We start from the raw sequence: 17,813 nt of genomic DNA, 5'->3' as shown, positions 1-17,813 counted from the left end.
TATACTTGGCATAGAGGAACACATAAATTTGTTTAGTGACATAACAGCACTTCTATTTGGAAATTTAGATAACTTTCTAGGTCAAAAAGTTCTATGTTATTTGGAAGAATTTTTGCCAGTGTGCTAGTAGAATCACTTTTGGCAATTACCTTACTTGTAATGTTTCCAAAAATTCAGGCTTTTTTGTTTGTTTTGTGTTTTTTAGAACCTTTTTTGAATGTTTGTTTTTGAGGGAAAGAGCCCACAATCAAGTGGGGGAAGGGCAGAGAAAGAGGGAGACAGAGGATCTAAAGCAGGCTCCAAGCTCTCAGAGCAGAGCCTGATGCATGGTTCAAACTCACAAACTATGAGACCATGTGCCCCTTCAGACTTTTGATAAGGTTGAAAATTAAGAGATATAATCCAGATCTCGAAAATAAAATCTTCATTGCTTTCCATAGCCTTTGGTCTATAATCAGCCCTTGCGCCACACCACCTTTCATTGCCAAAGCACAAACGTAGGTTTGTGCTTTCATTGCCAAGTCCAAACAGATTTGGAGAAAAATCAATACATAAAAAATATAGAACTACTGAAATCTGAAGACTCCAATCAGTTCCGTGTGTGAAGTTTTGTCTGCAGTCAGGACACTCAGCATCTTCCAGGAACCTTGGAATGGAATTTTTCCCCACAAATATTTGATTCCAAGCTTTATTCTAGAGCTAATTTGATTAATAGCAGAACTTCAGTCACTACAGATGCTCCCGCTGCTTGCATTTACATGCCCACGGCCGATCATATTATTGATTTTTTTGAAATGATCACTGTGTGTTGTGTCGTTCTTTATTTAGACACAGTGTTTGCATGTATTTGTGTCTCTAAATGTTCTCAGTGCATGTGACCACCTGGTTCCTGAGATTGGCAGATGCTTGGGCCCTTCAATCAGCTTCTCGTCGCGGCACATTCTGGCTTCTCTCTTCTTTTTGCAGAATATGTAATTGGAATACTTGCGTGACAAGAAAAGAGGGCAAACACATATAGGTGGCATTTTTTTTTTTAATTTCTACTGGCTCCATTTCAGCAGTCGGTATGACCTCTCATGAAATGCCAAATCTAAAAATTGTCTAAACATAAATCTACTCTTGGGAGCTGACAGGATTCTTCAATTCAGGGAGGATTCCACTTTACCTCTTTTTAGAATTTTTTTTTTCCCTGTGTGAGTGTGTGTTGTTTTAGTGAGAGGCTCCCTTCCCACACCTCAGTCATCGGTTTGCTCACTCCCTTGTGTGATGAATCAATGCTTCCAGAACAGGGGCTTCCGAGGGACTGCGAGAACAATTACTTCCAAATGAACTCGTGCGTCTTAGCAGGGAGCATTCAGACCACACCCCAGGTAAAAGGAAGTCTTTCCTTATTGTTTTCAGGAACTTTTAAAGGCTGTGCACTTCGTTGTTTGCTGCAAGAGGGCTTGAGGGAGAGCTGCCTGGATATAGATAAATTTGACTGTATGTCAAAATGAAATGTTATCTACAGTTCGTGGAAGGGGCCAGCAGATAAAAGCGAACTGCTCACTGGCCAACCAAAAAAATGCTCAGGACTGCCCTCGGCATAGTGTTGAAGCTGACACCCAGGGATGCCTCTGCTCAACAGGAGGCTGGTGGACATCTGTGAGTGTGGGTGTTGACATGGGAAGGAAGAGAACTTTTAGGGAAATAGTAGACAGGAAGGCATTGCAGCCTGAAACTGAGCAACGGAGCACTTAACCTGCATGGTGTGGGAAAACACAATTTCCTAAGTTCCTATTCGCCTGTCCGGGGAGAAGGGGACAGTCTCAAGAGATGTCGAGTGCTTGAAACCATTTTTAGGGCGAGAGTTTAATCCGTCTGGGTCTAATTCTATTATTAAAGTAGTTTCCCAAGAACAAGAACTAAGATGCGTTTTTAAATGGCATTGGCAACTGAAAGTGTTAACTGGCATTTAACAAGTGCAGTGGTATTAACGTGCATCTGTTTCTGCTTTGTGTGGAAAATGATTTTTCATCACCATAGCGATTCATTTCTGGGCTCCCCTGGAACTTGGCCACCGTGTGCAGGAAACAGAAAAAAAAATTTTTTTTCTTCTTTTCTCAACCGGGGATTCAGCAGTCTATCAACTAACACGTGGCTCTACATCTAAATGTTACATAGTATAATTTCACATCCTTGTCCAACCTAAATTCTGTACAAAAAAAAATTTGTACATCATTGGTTAGATAAGAGGATGCTAGGTAATAGCGATGAAAAGAGCCCCATGCTAACACTGTACTCCCAGCTTAAAAGCAGATACCGAACCATTGCCCTTTTTGTGGTTGTGCTTCTGAGGATATGTGTGCAGATGGGAATTTATCCCTGATCTTTTTCTCCAGCAGTAACCTTGGAAGATGAATACATCTTTAGCCCTATTAGATTTTCCCTTTTATGTTATTCTTGAATGACATCATGTATTGGTTCAACTAAAATTAAAAAAAAAAAAAGTTGTTCTCCTATACTGGGAAAGACATTTTATGTAGGATATGGCTGTGTCTGTAGGAAAATATGACAATAAAATGGAAAGGAATAATTTTATTTTGCTGTTGCTTTCATTGTCAACGTGTGGTTATGCTTAGAAATTCATTTGAGGGCACTGCATTAAAAGCACACCTTATGCACTGAAACGTTAGTGTTCACTCATACTTTGTTTCCATTTTATTCACTAAAATTATAGCTATTACCCTTTAAAAAGTCTATAATTTATGGGGTATCAACAGTAGAGATCTATTTGTATTTTGGAGATTTAAGTGGGATTGCATTGTACTAATTGTACAAGGCTGGAGAAATGAATTTTCATCATTGTGTGTGTTTTAGAAGGCAAAATCACTTACTGTTAGTAATGGTTGTATGTATTTCATACTCATGGGGCACTTAATACTGAACCCTTTCATACGTTGGTATTTAAATTTCATGGGGATAGAACATAAGACAGACTTGTAGTCATCATGTGGGGAGATGATGGGCCTATAGAACCTGGGGATAAGTTCACAGTTTCACTTCTTTTTTGACTCCTAAAGCACTGTCTTTATTTCCTACCCACATGAAATTCTGCGATGAATTATCTGAACTACCTCTAATGATTTTGTTGCTAAAACCGCTATCTATCATGATATTTATGAGATTAGTCATGTAAAGAAGCCTTCCTAGAAAATAATCTATCTAGTAAGTGTGTCATATTGTTGTTGCTGATAAGACTAATGGGCTTCCCAAATCTCACAAGGGATCTAATGTTCCTCACTACAGAGGAGAGCATTGATTTATTATTTTCGGATGATTAGTTGCAACCTGGCAATTTTGACATGACTGCAATGAAGGAATAATGACAACTATCTTTAAAGGCATAAAAGAAGGTTAAAGAGTGAGAGATGGTTCAGAAAGGTTTGTCTGTGTGTTTTATATTCCCTAAGGAATTGTTTCTAGAAGGCATGGCTGTTTTAATATTTTTAGTTATCAGAAAGCTGTACCCTATAATAAACTGGCCTACAGTTAGTTCATTAGACATATAATGTGGGTGAAATATACTGTAAGGATATCCACTTCTCTTTCTTTGATTACATACTCACAAAGAAAATACCTATTAATAATCTAGTGTGTCAGATAGCCTGATCCAGCTACCTCCTGACCCCAGGCTCACTGAGTGCCATCATGCTCTCAGTCTCTCTGTCCAGTCCAGTCTTATCATCCATGGTGGCTTTCATTTTCACCAGAATGACTTTGTCAGCCTTCTTGTCTCACAGTTACTTGAGCTTCCCAATCTCAGTGCCTTTTCTGTTTTTTTTTTTTTTCTTCTGAGATACTCAGTCTCAAGGTCGAAGCCTTAGACCACATAATCGTCCAGAATTACCATACATCTAAATCTTAAACTCTCACATACCGTACTCTAACCCCAAGTCATTCTCCCCAACACTCACCATGTTATCAAATCTGGTCTCTGAGCGTCAGAGACCACTGGTCCCCTGAATCTGAGGGTTCCTCTTCTGTACCTCTCCAAACTTCACTCCATGGTGTTCGCTTGCTCTACTCTCACTAGAGCCCTCAATTTCCTCACGCTCACAACATCCTTTTGCCAAAACTGCTTCTGAACACCAACTCTGTAAGTGCTACCATTGTTTTTTTCTGTTCCTGTGAGGGGTAGTTTGACACATCCCTGGAGAAAATATCAAATGTCCAAGCAAATTGCTTCACTACTACGGGTCCTCGGCATATTCTGTCTCTCCTTTTGTTTATAGTAAGGCATCTTTCCTATTGCTGTCAATGACGTTCTAGTCTTTTCTGTTTTCCTTAAAATCCCATGTCAATTTTTCTAGTTCTTCCTTAGCTGCTTGATAACTTAGTGTTCCAACTCTGGAGGCTTCAACCTTGGACCTCTTCTTTTCCTATTTGTGCTTACTACCTTGGTGATCTCTTCTGGTATTGTGGTTTTAAATACCATGTACAAGTTAACAATCCTAATAATTTTATCTTTAGCACAGACTTTCCTCTAAACTTGACTTCCATACCTACAATTCCACTTGGATCTGTATTTGGCATATTACATTTGATCTTTATTCTCAGACTAGCTTCACCTGTTGTTTTCCCCATTTTAGTGAATAAAATTTAATTTCTTGTGGTTATTCAGGTCAAAAATTTTGTACATGTCTTGATTCTTATCTATCTTTTATATCCCACATCTAATTTTTAAGATAATTCTAAGTTTTCCTTTGAAATCTAGCCAGAACCAAGGTACCTGGGAGGCTCAGTCGGTTGAATGTCTGACTTTGGCTTAGGTCATGATCTTACAGTTCCTGAGTTTGAGCCCCATGTGGACTTGTTGCTGATAGCATGGATCCCACTTCAGATCTTCTGTCCCTCTGTCTGTCTGTGCCTGCCCCACTCACGCTCTCTCTCTCAAAAATAAATAAAACATCACAAAAAATTAAAAAAACTAAAATATAGTCAGACTCTTAACATTTCTTATTGTGATTACTGCAACAACCCAAGTTCAACCTACCATTTTCTCTCCCATGGGTTACTGCCATAGCCTTATAGCCAGTCTTCATAGCTTCTGCCTATTGAAAGTAATATATATTTTACATATTTATTTTGTTTACTTCTTTCTCCACAGAATGTAAACTCTATTAGTGTGCTCACCATTACATCGCCAACACCTAGAGTGATGTCTTAGCATTTAGTAGACATTTAATAAGACCTTGTTGAAAAATTGAAAGTAAGTAGAAGGCATAATACTCAAGTGAGGGTTGATTTTAGTGGGATCATAGTGGCAGGACTGAAGGCCACTTGAAAGACAAGGATGTGGGTGGGTGAGTAGATGTAGTGATGGGGACCTTGGAAATTCTTGTTTGACTGCTCTAGTTATCTCAGTGAAATAAGAAACCAAGTCATCGGGTCAGAGTAAGACCATGGAAGAAGATATTGAGGGTGTGAAAAAAGGAGAGGGTGTGAGTTTTCTAGGCAAGTGGGAGAGTGAATGGACTATAGAACTATAATATGTTTATAGAGCAACATTGAAGGGCATGCTTGAGGCTCAGAGTCATAAATTTGAAGTGAAACCGGTAAGCACAGTTGTGTGATTTCTTCCAATTACATACCTTTGTGGTGAAGGGGTAGATTAGGTAGCAGGTTAGATTTAGTGAGGACTGTGATTTGTCCAAATGGGAGGGATGATGTGAGAGAGGGCAGGGCACTTGAGGAGTATGCATGGGGTAAACACAGTCACTGAGGCTGGCTAAAATAAAAAAGAAGTATGGGAAAACATAATGTTGGAGGGATCAGTAGACTTTCCTTCTGGTGGGGTCTGAGAAATGTTGCAGCTGGAGTATGAGAGGGAGGAGTGGAAAGAAAAGAAGTGGAGATCAGAGAATGGAAAATGTGACATTATAGAGGGCTGGTGGCTATTGGTTGAGGCTAGGGATTGAGAGGCCAGGTCAACACAATATGAGGAAAATTACCCATGGGCTGTGATACTGGGTATTAAGCAAAGCATAGTGTTAAAGGGAGTGGAATTGAGCCACGAACTAAATCTTCAAAGAAAGAAGAGCTTGCTTAATTTGGGTGTGGGCAGATGACAGTGAAGATGAGAGGTCATGAGTGGTATAGACTCTTGACATGAGATGCACATCTGGAAGTTTCTAGGTAGGAGGAAAGAAGAATGGTCTGGAAGTAGTAAAGGGGAGTGAGGAGGACACTCTTGTACTTCCAGGTCCAGTGTGAGGGAAAATAGCAACCATTGAACAAGCTTGTTAGAGACAGAGCCCTTCAGAGGAAGCAGTGGTTTGATTAGAGTGAGGATGGAGAAGAGCTTAAGGACATGGGAGATTGTATGATGGCTGACTGAATTTCAGAATGTGTATGGTAGAAATACTTCATGAATTGGGATGGGGCACAGATGGGAAAAGAATGAGGGGGTGTGCATAGCACACAGGAATTGCGGGATGACTCCAGCCTGGGTTCCTTATAGGGGCTGACATGGATGGGGTTAAAGGGAAGGCCACAATGAAGCCTGAGAGGTCCAAGGCACAGAAAGTGGGCACAGTTTAAAGGGAGAGGAAAGTGAGGGTCCTGCCGGGGTGTATCATATTTCTTGTGACAGAGGCATGGAGGTAGCCAAGGGGCAGTGTTACTCTGATTAGGTGGGGTTGATTTTACCATCAGTGTTGATTATGCCACCTTTCTGCTTCCACCACTGCACCACATTCGTGAAATTTTCTGTATCTTCATTCATTTTCTCTGGACTCAAAGGAGGCCATGTTCCTTCTCCCGTTCTCTTAACATATTTTGCCTGCTTCCTCCAGGACCTTGTTTTGCTTTCCTTCTCTTCTGGCTCCTTTCCCAAGTCTACAGACATGTTCAGGTCTACCCTATTACATGCCAGCAGAGGCACCTCTTAGATTCTCCTTCCCTCACTAACTCCTCTCAACCTCCCTCTTTACCCTTTATCCAGATTTCTAGAAAGAGAAATTTACAGCTGGATCTTCTCTTTTTCCCTTTCATTTAGTCCTTAATCTATTGCTCTTGGTTTTCTGTGCTTGTTACTAGTCACATGTCTTTTAAAACCAGAGTTATCGGGGGCACCTAGGTGGCTGTGCGTCTGACTTCGGCTTGGGTCATGATCTTGCAGTTCATGAGTTCAAGCCCCCCATTGGGCTCTCTGCTGTCAGCACAGAGCCCACTTCAGATCCTCTGCCCCTCCACTGCTTGCGCTGTCTCAAAAATGAATAAAATGTGGAACAAAAACCCAGAGTTATCTATCTAAAATTCTAATGTGACTACTTCATTTCCCAATCTACAGTGCTGTAATTGTTCTCTGTTGTCAATCAGACAGAATCCAAATTTGATATGTACCCCCCACTGCTGCTACCCTTCCATGATTTCAATCATCTGGTTTTCTTAGCCTGGGATATCCTGATCTTCCTCTTCCCTGGGACCAAATTTCAGGTGTTGCCTTTTACAGAGCTTCCTAGATTGGGTAGGCAGGCACCACTCAACACTTTTCCCTTTGTGGTTTGTGCATCCCCTTTTTTCTTCTTGTGTGTGGTCTACTGACTATTTCCTATTCATTAGGGCATCCCTAGCTCCTTGAGTTCCTGCCACACAACAAATAGTAAACACAATCATTCTGGTGCAGCCACTCTGGGGAACAATATAGAGGTTCCTCAGAAAACTAAAGACAGAACTACCCTACAATCCAGCAATTGCACTATTAGATATTTACCCAAAGGATACAAAAATACAGATTTGAAAGGATACATGCACCCTAATGTTACAGCAGCATTATCAACAATAACCAAATTATGGAGAAAGCCCAAATGTCCATTGACTGATGAATTGATAAAGAAAATGTGACACACACACACACACACACACACACACACACACACACACAATGGAATATTACTCAGCCATCTAAAAGAATGAAATCTTGCCATTTGCAATGACATAGATAGAGCTAGAATGTATTATGCTAAGCAAAATCAGTCAATCAGAGAAAGACAAATACCATATAATTTCACTCATATGTGGATATTAAGAAACAACTGAGGGTTGATGGAGGGGAAGTGGTGGGGAGATGGGCTAGATGGGTGATGGGTACTAAGGAGGGCATTTGTGATGAGCACTGGGTGTTGTCTGTAAATGATGAATCCCTGAAAACTACTTCTAAAACCAATATAGTACTGTATGTTAACTAAAATTTAAATAAATTAAAAAAATAAACACAATCATTCTTGAATTATTAAAGCATGAATGAAAGAGAAAGTGTGTCCTCAAGGAGAGACATTGGTGTTCTAATCGCTAAAAAAGCATTCTTTCAATTTTAAATCCAGTTTTTAGTATTCTCATTAATGATACATGTTGGAAGTTTCTTGCATGGTTGTGATTATGAGTCAAATTGAAACTGCTAACCCAGGGTTAAATGAATAAAAGTCAATTTTGAAACAGACTAGATGCTGTGTTTGTGATGATCCTACTGAGGTAGAAGTGCCCTATAATATTCCAAAAGACCACCTAGCCAATCTACTGTTTTGTTGCCATCCCCCTACAACAGGATCTTTCTGGGGTTGTACTGCTTTCTCTGATAAATGGAATCATAAAAAAAGGGGGGGGGATCTGATCCACTGTGACTGTTTTTATAGCTGTGTTTTTTTTGGCAACCATACACATGACCACAGGATAATAGGCAATTTATCAAAATAACTGAGATAAATATCATGGGGTATAGAAAATAAAGTCAAGATAAACCTTTGACAGGACTGAAGGTCTAATTTATTACATGTCTCATAGGTCTCTTCTGGTGATTCTGAAGCCAAACCTCTGATCTTCACATTTGTCCCCACTGTCAGAAGACTACCAACCCACTCTAAGTTGGCTGACACCTCTAAATTCCTTGTTAAAATTCCTGAGGAACCAAGTGATAAGAATCCAGAAGCTGTAAATAGGGTAGGATTACTTTTCTTCTTTTTTTTTTTTTTATATTAAGCAACTTTATATTAAACATTCAATTGTCCATAATAATGACTTGGAAATTTGTATGAATGTTTATTTCCTTTGCATAAAGTGAGATGTCTGTGAAATGTAAGGTTGACTAAAAATATAAGTGTGTAATAGTGTGTGTAATTATCATACCCCTGCTTCTCTCTAATACACTATTCTCAACTCATGAGTTGACACCCTGTTCTTTGCTATTCACATGACACGTTCTGCCCCCTGGCATTTTCCCTTCTCCCAAATATGTCTTAAAATAATAAAAACAAAATTTCCTGAGAAGTTTGAATTTATCTTGATAGAAAATACAAAATAAAATGGTGAGACATTATTGTTTTACATGCAATAAATTAGCAAAATTTAAAAAGTGTCATATCCAGTACTGGGACAGTTGTGAAGGTATTGGCATGCTCATGCTTTGCAGCTAGCTCTATGAATTTATACAATTTTGGTGGAAAGCCCTTATCCATAGTTTTAAAGCTGTCATAATTTTCAATAACTAACTCTTAGAAACGTAGTTAGCCGGTGGCCTGGCTAGTTAGCCTGTAGTTAGCCTGGGTGGCTAGTTAGCCTGTAGTTAGCCTGTAGTTAGCCTGACCTGTAGTTAGCCTGGGTGGCTCAATTGGTTGAGCATCTGGCTCTTGGTTTCGGCTCAGGTCATGATCTCACAGTTCATGAGCTTGATCCCTTCATTGGGTTCTGAGCTGACAGCGCAAAGCCTAGTTGGGATTCTCTCTCTTCCCCTCTCTCTCTCTCTCTCTCTCTCTCTCTCTCTCTCTCAAAAATTAAATAAATAAACATAAAAAAAAAAGAAATATATTTTAAGGAAATAGTACAAAGGCAGAAAAATGTCATTTAGGAAAGCAATTAGGGAAAAATAAAAATAGTCTAATAGCTAATAATCAGAAAAATAAAATTAAGAATATGATAATAAATTACTTTTACAAGGTTATAATTATAGTGATTATGTAATTCCATGGAAAGTATTAACTTTATAATAGTAAGCAACAACATAGGTTATAAAATTGTATTTATACACTGATTATGCTTATCATAGCATAATGAGACCAAACTGGAAATAAAATTAAAACAGACAAAAAACCCTGATAATGACTTGTGTTAGTGCAATGACAGTTTGGCTAAAAAACCCTTTCTCTTTAAAAAATATATTTAAGGGGTGCCTGGGTGGCTCAGTTAGTTAAGTGTTCAACTCTTGATCTCACCTCAGGTCTTGATCTCAGGGTCCTGATTTCAAGCCCTGTGTTGGGCTCCATGATGGGTGTGGAACCTACTTAAAAAAATGTATTTTAATACTGTCTTATTATGAATAAAATGTGACTGGGGGATTTCGTGGTGTTCTTGATTCACTAAAAAGGGGCAAAATAATCTGATTCACCTTGGGTGTATGAAAACATCTTATCTGGAAAGCTATAATATATCTGTGATCCTGAGATTTTTCAATGCTACTGCCTTATTTCAAAGACTATTAAGGCCACATTATTTCAGGGAGATCCTACACACGACAGTTGGAATGTCCAGGAAATTTCTCTCTAAGAGTTCTCAAATATGTATACACACACACACATAGTTATGGTATCCTTTGTTATAGGTGCTATGAGCATATGAGATGACTGTGGACATATATATTAATCTTGGTTGCAAACTTCCAGAGCTTCCTGAGACATTGATATTTATTTGCTGATTGCACTGAAATGCACACAACTATATCTTTAGAATATTCAAGATTTTTCTTCCTATTTTTTAAATAGTTCAATATTATAATAGGGCAGGCTAAATAACCTCTTGATAATTTATATATTCAACCACTGTTTACTGAATGCATTATGTGTTTGGTGCAGTGGATTCTGAATTAATAAAGTCAACTCCTGTAACTCATTATTGGGAAGGCATACAGTAAACAAAGTGAAAAGCATATAATGAAATCTCAGATAATGATAAAGCTGTACAAAAGTACATCAAACTAAAGGAATAGAGAACGATGGACTATGGGGAAGGGAATTATTTTAGATCACTAATAAGGTTTTCAAAGACTAGTTCAATTTTTGCCATCTTTTTAGTTATTGTTACTTTTTATAATAAGCAATCTGTCTCAGAATCCTTAATTTTCTTAAAAGTTTATTTATTGTGATAAAGAGAGAGAACGAGCAGGGGAGGAGCAGAGAGAGAGGGAGAGAGAATCTCAAGCAGGCTCTGCACTGTCAGCATGGAGCCCACCTTGGGGCTCGATCCCACAAACCGTGAGATCATGACCTGAGCTGACAATCAAGAGTCAGATGCTTAACTGTCTGAGCCACCCAGGCACTCCTGAATCCTTTTATATTTAATTTAAACTTCTTTCTAATTTGGGTTTTTATTATTGTGTAACATTATAATTTAATATGTGAAATGACCATTGTCAGAGAAATCCTAATCAGAAGCAATTTACATTTATCTTGACTAAATCATCATCAGCTAAGGAATGTACAGTGGGTATATAAAATCACCTTTTTAGTTATATATAATCAGTAGTTTGACTTCTATTTTTACACATATGATATATATGCATATAATAGCACATGTTAAGTTTACTACCACAGTTGAAATTTCATTTATTTTAGTTTATTTAGTGTCTTCTTTATTATTTTTTATTCTGCAGTAATTTTAGACCTAAAGAAATGTTGCAAAGAAAAGGATAGTAACCACAGCATGGTTATCAAAGCCAAGAAAATAAACGTTGGGTCTTTTAAATACAATCTTAATGTACAGTACAGTTATCATTTTAGAAAAAGATGCTTGATAGTTTGATAAAGCTATCGTACTTTGGTCTTGTAAACCCTCTCTGTACTCATAAAAAAATTGGGTGGGAAAAGATTAGAATTACAAAATAAAATAGTGGTGAAAAATACTTTGTACTAAAAATACTTCTTTTTCCTGGTGTCTGATTCTTGAGTTCCTCCCAATTAGTTTAGATTGTTTTGTTTGAATACCTACGCATTTTGTTCTAGTTTTATTTTTCCTCTCAGACTTTCAGAGAGATTTGTACTATTTTGGGAACTTTCAGTGAGGTTTCCTTTCTCTCTGACTTATACAGGTTTTGCCTGACCATTAACTAAACACTTGACCAACGCCCATTTGTTTCATGAATGCCTTCATGGGAAACATTGCTATCTCTATTTCTTTTTAAGAAATTATATCATGATTTATTTTAAAGCAGGTTTACTTGATATTGATTCTGAGCTTGAAGTTGTTTGGGCTTGGACTAGGACAGACAACTGGGCTAGTAAAAGTGAGCCATTAACTTCAGGGGTGCCTGGGTGGCTCAGTTGATTAAGTGTCTGACTTCAGCTTGGGTCATGATCTCATGGTTTGTGGCTCAAGCCCGCACTGGGCTCTGTGCTGACAACTCAGAGCCTGGAATCTCCTTCAGATTCTGTGTCTACCTCTTGGCCCCTCCTGAGTTTGTGCTCTGTCTCTGTCTCTCTCTCTCAAAAATAAAAATAAACATTAAAATTTTTTTTGAAAAAAAGTAAGCCATTAATTTCAATCCAGTCTCTCCTAAGTCAACCTGATTTTTACATATATTCCTAAAAATTCTAGTCTTTGGAAATCATAAGCAGGTTAAACTTTTAAGAGTACAGGCAAAACAGAAGCCAGTGTCAAACCAATGTCAATGCTTTTATGTCTCTACATTAATTACAGTCTGATTCCAATGAGTACTTGACCTTGAATGCTGGGAGCCAACGGGAGAGAGACCAAGGAACATTGATTTATCCTTCAGAGGTCAGTGAAAATATTTCACAAGGAAGGGGACTCAAAGCAAACGAACTTCAAGGAATGCAGCAAAGTGACCTCTTTAAAGCTGAATATGTCTTTGTTGTGGACTCGGAAGGGGAAGATGAATCTACCAGTGGAAAAGGTGAACAAGGCCCCCCTGGAGGGATGGGCACCACAGCTTCTCGGCCCAAGTCTCTAGCAATTTCCTCCACTCTGGCCTCTGATGTGGTACGTCCCAAGACATGGGGGACAGACCTCCAGGCCCCATCACATCCTGAAATATCTCATGGGATTGCCCCTCCGCAAAAGCATGGGCAGGTAGGTTTTTCTTCTTGTCATAGAATAAAAGAAAATGTTTACATACTCTTTATCCTAGGCTGTCTGCAAAGGCCTTCCTGTTTGAAGCAAATAAAACTCTCAAAGAGAAAAAATACTAAAAAACCAAAATCCCAAGATCATAAATCATCAGAGTAAATATAGATAATTAATTCATAAGACAAAAAAGATTATATAATTGTACTGCGAGTTGGCTGAAGAGAAAATGTAAAATATTCAGCTGGAGTGGATCTGGGGGAATGTTATCTCTTACTTTTGAATAATTCTTGGAAGAGGTTGATATTGGGACTTTCTTAGGAGACAGTGCTGGGTTAGCTGGCTTCATCCAAAAGCATACTTCAGATAGGAGAAAGATCCTGTGGGAAGACATCAATTGAATATCAGATGTAGACACATTACTTTTAAACTGCTGAAAGAGTAGTAAAAGGACAGGCTAGGAAACAAGAGTGTGTAAGAAAAAAGAAATCTCACCTGTGTGTCTTATGGAGAGAATCTGTTGTAGTCCTGGAACCTACCAGTGCAGGGCTTGCCTCAGCGAAATGGGGAGAAGATTCCACACCAAGACTTAGCAGCAAAATTGAAGAGTTCCTTTAAGATGGAGAACCTATTTAAGACCCATTTCTGTGATGGGCAGGAAAGAAAGGAGGTGGATAGAGAGGGATTTTGAAGGGAAAAATATGAAGGATTTGCCATTGGCTGGCTAATTGTTATAATGAAATTATAAAATGGTTTTGATAAGGCTTAGGTAGAATGTCAGGAATGCAAAGGCTGGCTTTGGGAGTGGATAGTGGATGCAAAGTTCTCTTTTGTAAAGCAGGAGTCAGTATCATGATGTCCTATTTAGGATCTGTTAGACAAGGCACTTGCAAGCACCTCAAAGTAGTTGGGAGAACATTTTTATTGGTGAGTTGGCCCTTTGGGGCTGATAGGACCTATGCATAATTGTAGAGTAGGCATCTTATTTGGGTGTCACCCTATCTTCATTTCTGCAGCTTTCACTGACTTCCTGATGCTTAATTTATGTCACTTTTAAGTATCCAGTATCCTTAGGCTACTCTTTCATGGTAGAAGACTCTCACTAGGGTACCCCCATCTTGGTCTACTGGACTAAAACATTTATTTCCTCTCAAAATTTATTTTCAATGATTGGAAATGTTCTAATTATATAACTAAACATATTCTCAGTAAGCAGTGTTAGGCTTAAATATTTCTTTCTTGCCTCAGGAAAGATGATGGAATCACCAAGTTGTAGACATGGGGGCTCTCATAGTCAGGGGAGGGTAATTTTATCTGGCCCCTGTGAAGAAGAACATAAAGGCATGATGATAAAAAATAGAAGAAAACAAAGAAAATATTCTTAATGAAGCAATTTTTGGATTTTTGATTCACTCCTTCCCCCACTTGTTAGGTTTTTTCCCCCTGAGTTGGTCATTTAACTTGTTTTTATGTGATCAAATATATATAAGTCAAACTAGAGACTGGATACATATCTTGGGATCTTTTTTCCAAAATATATTATTTTGCAGTAGGTTATAGTTCATGTTATCAAAGCTCCTAATGAAAAGGCATATTCAACCTAATTCACTAGTAGTGGCTGAAAATTATGGTTACCACTAATGGAGGAATAGTAGACCTTGAAAAGTTTGGGAATAGCCATTGTTCCTGTTTCCATTTCCTATAATAATCCATTTGAGTGATGAATAGTAGAACATCATCAAATAAAAATAAGATGAAATAAGGTAACTGTTACCCACAAATGTTTACATCATTTACAATGATCCAGGCACCAAAGAAGGCATTCAGAATTTTAATGTAGTCAGTAGTAGGAACAACAACTCTAAAGAATATCCTGATTGGATTACTTCATGCCAACAACGTCAATTTTTCAATCAGAAATGTAGTCATTTAAGTGAATTAACTGGTAAAAACGAATCCATGTATAGAACTGTCTACAAATTAGCACTATTAGCAACAATTTATTAAGCTATCCTAAAAAATGCCTTCAGTTCCTGGTTTGGCTTTTAACTTTTCAATAAACTAGCTTAGATGTCATTTTCTGTTCCTATCTTGTACTTCTCTTCCTCAGTTCTTCTGAACTATCACAAAAGTACACACTTCATAGCTTTCCATCCCTGAGCCCCTGATTCCTCTTTGTAAAGCTTATTTCTTCCCCAGACCCATCTCCATTTTGGCCTGGGCTACTTAACACTAAGCTCAGCAGAAGGAGCACCTCTTCCACTTTCCATATATATTTTTAGCCTTTTTAGAAAATCTCTATTATAACTCCTTTTCACTGTATTGTAATGACACATCATTTTTTCTTCCTCAGTAGGCAGAGAACAACTTAAGTCAAGCTCTATCTCATTTATTTCTGTGTTTCCAGCACTTAGTACAGTGTCTTTCACATAGGTGAGGTTCAGTAAGGTGTGTAAAAGGAATACATTTTTAAGTATTCACAGCTTTGGAGTCCTTGCACAGATATTGACCCCTTCATGAAGTCAGCTTTGGTTCTCTGAGTCAGAATAAACTCTCCCTCAATATGATTCTGATAGCTATTTCTTTTTGTCTTTTTTTCTTTTGGTACATCTTTTATAACAATTATCCTATTTCAGCATGTATTATAACTATTTAGGTGCATACCTTATCTCCCCTAGCAGATTGTAAAGTCTTTAGAGGTAAAAGTCCATGTTAAATCCATTTTTATTAAACATGTTGTTCCCTATAGTGATTATTATATTATCATGAATATAGTCAATATAAATATTGGGTTGAATATATTTATGTCCCAAATACTTGCACGGAAGTGGCATGTTTAAATAAAAGCACATTATGTTAAAAAAATCACTAGACAATTAAAAACTTTAAAGTGTAGGTCAAAAGTAAAAATGCTGTATAAAATAAGCAATTGAATTAAAATCCTCTCAAATAAAATTCAGAAAGAAGGAGTAATATTTTTGAGTGTTGACATCTTGAATGATGATATAAAAGTCTAAGAATCGTCTTACCTCGGGATAGTATTAAGAGTTAACAGAGAAGTGAATATACACATAACAAACAGAGTGGTTTGGCTGAAAGACATATGATAAAGCCTGTAGCTGAGGCAAACAGTGGGAATTAAAAAAAGAACTTACAGGGTAAGCAGTTTTCATTGACATATATGGGAAAAATCAAGGATGAATGAAATTTATAACCAGGAAAATTGGATGAATGTTGATATCATTAGTTAAGGGAAAAGTAATAGGTCTTGGGAAGGGATAGCAAGAGATAAGACATCTGATGCAGAGTTTGTGATACCTTGGTGGCACAGCATGATTCCCTAGGAAGGAGCTGGAAGTATGAATCTGGAAAACAGAAGAGGAATGCGGGACTGGAGATTTTGCTATATAAATTGATGAGGGTGGAGGTATTTACTCATGGAAAGAATGTAGAACAAAAAGACATAAGATACAAACCAGAAAAGGGGCGCCTGGGTGGTTCAGTCAGTTGAGCTCCCGACTCTTGATTTCAGCTCAGGTCATGATCCTGGGGTTGTGGGATTAAGGCCTGCATTGGGCTTTGCTCTGAGCCTGGAGCCTGCTTCATATTCTCTCTCTCTCTCTCTCTCTCTCTCTCTCTCTCTCTCTCTCTCTCTCTGTCTCTTTCTCTCTGCCCCTTTTCCCCACTTGTGCTCTCTCTCTCTCTAAAAGAAACAAGATACAAACCAGGAAATAGCAAAATGTGAAGGGTCTATGAAATACTAGAAGCCAATGACAGGGACTGAGGGGACAAAGGAAGTTGCAGAAAGGGGTTTCATGCAATGAAAGCTGGAGGGATGTTGAACAAAAAGAATAGCCTATAAACAACATCAAATAAATTAAAAAAATAAAATATTATAAATAATGCATGAGGAAAAATAAAATACAAAACAAGGTCAGATAAAGTAGGACCCTCAAAGCCTATTAAATCTGGGAATCAGAAGGTCATTTGGTGACCTTAAGGAAAGCAGTATGAGGGGGGTGATAGGGACAGAAATGCAGCTAAGATAGGGATAGATGGTAAGGAAAGGAGACCATGTACTGGAGAGATGGTATGGGAATGCAGGAACGACAGAGGCATCATACTGGCCATGCTCCTCTGGACAGTTACTTGGAATCTTAAACCTTAGTTTCCTCATTCATAGAATAGGGTAATGATATCAACCTCCCTTGTGAAGATTAAATGAGATAATATATGTAATGTGCCTAGAACAGTGCCTGGCTCGTGGTATGTTCTCCACAGGTGATTTACTATATTTAAGAAGTTTGAGAGGGGCCCCTGGATGATGCAGTCAGTTAAGTATTCGACTTCTGCTCAGGTCATGATCTAGCAGGCAGGTTCATGAGTTCAAGCCCCATGTCAGGCTCTCTGCTGTCAGCACAGAGCCTGCTTCTGATCCTCTGTCCCCCTCTCTCTGCCCCTCTCTCACTTGCACTCTCTCTCGGTCTCTCTCAAAAGAAATAAAAAATAAAGAATTTCAGATGGCAGCGTGTTTGGGGGTTCAGGGTAAGGAACTTGTAAGGAGGCAGAGGTTTTATATTGGTTCAACTGTAGCTTGGGCATAAGAACAAAGGAGAAGACATGGAAAATGAGGTCAAAAAACTGGCTGGGTTAAATAAAGGTTGTTCTTACATAAAAGTGTGGGAAATTAGGACACTGGCATA

The 17,813-nt window shown here is 38.3% G+C and overlaps 1 protein-coding gene across 11 annotated transcripts in view; it reads left to right on the top strand.

Annotated features, from left to right (window-relative positions):
• The first annotated feature begins 277 nt into the window (after window positions 1–277).
• MLIP (muscular LMNA interacting protein) overlaps window positions 278–17,813 on the top strand; it is a 144,130-nt gene continuing 126,594 nt past the window's right edge. For 2 of the 11 annotated variants that reach the window (XM_053222682.1, XM_053222678.1), the window contains exons 1-3: window positions 284–1,370; window positions 8,824–8,979; window positions 12,724–13,116. In XM_053222682.1, the coding sequence (XP_053078657.1) occupies window positions 1,275–1,370; window positions 8,824–8,979; window positions 12,724–13,116 (645 nt within the window). In that variant the 5' untranslated portion in view covers window positions 284–1,274. Of the gene's footprint in view, window positions 1,371–8,823; window positions 8,980–12,723; window positions 13,117–17,813 lie in introns of all 11 variants that reach the window. The other 9 variants (XM_053222677.1, XM_053222675.1, XM_053222673.1 and 6 more) reach the window with 8 other exon arrangements.

This window comes from Acinonyx jubatus, chromosome B2 (genome assembly GCF_027475565.1).
Source record: "Acinonyx jubatus isolate Ajub_Pintada_27869175 chromosome B2, VMU_Ajub_asm_v1.0, whole genome shotgun sequence".
In the NCBI taxonomy this organism is placed as follows: Eukaryota; Metazoa; Chordata; class Mammalia; order Carnivora; family Felidae; genus Acinonyx; species Acinonyx jubatus.
Note: the sequence above shows the minus strand (reverse complement) of the source record. Positions and strands in the feature narration are given on the sequence as shown.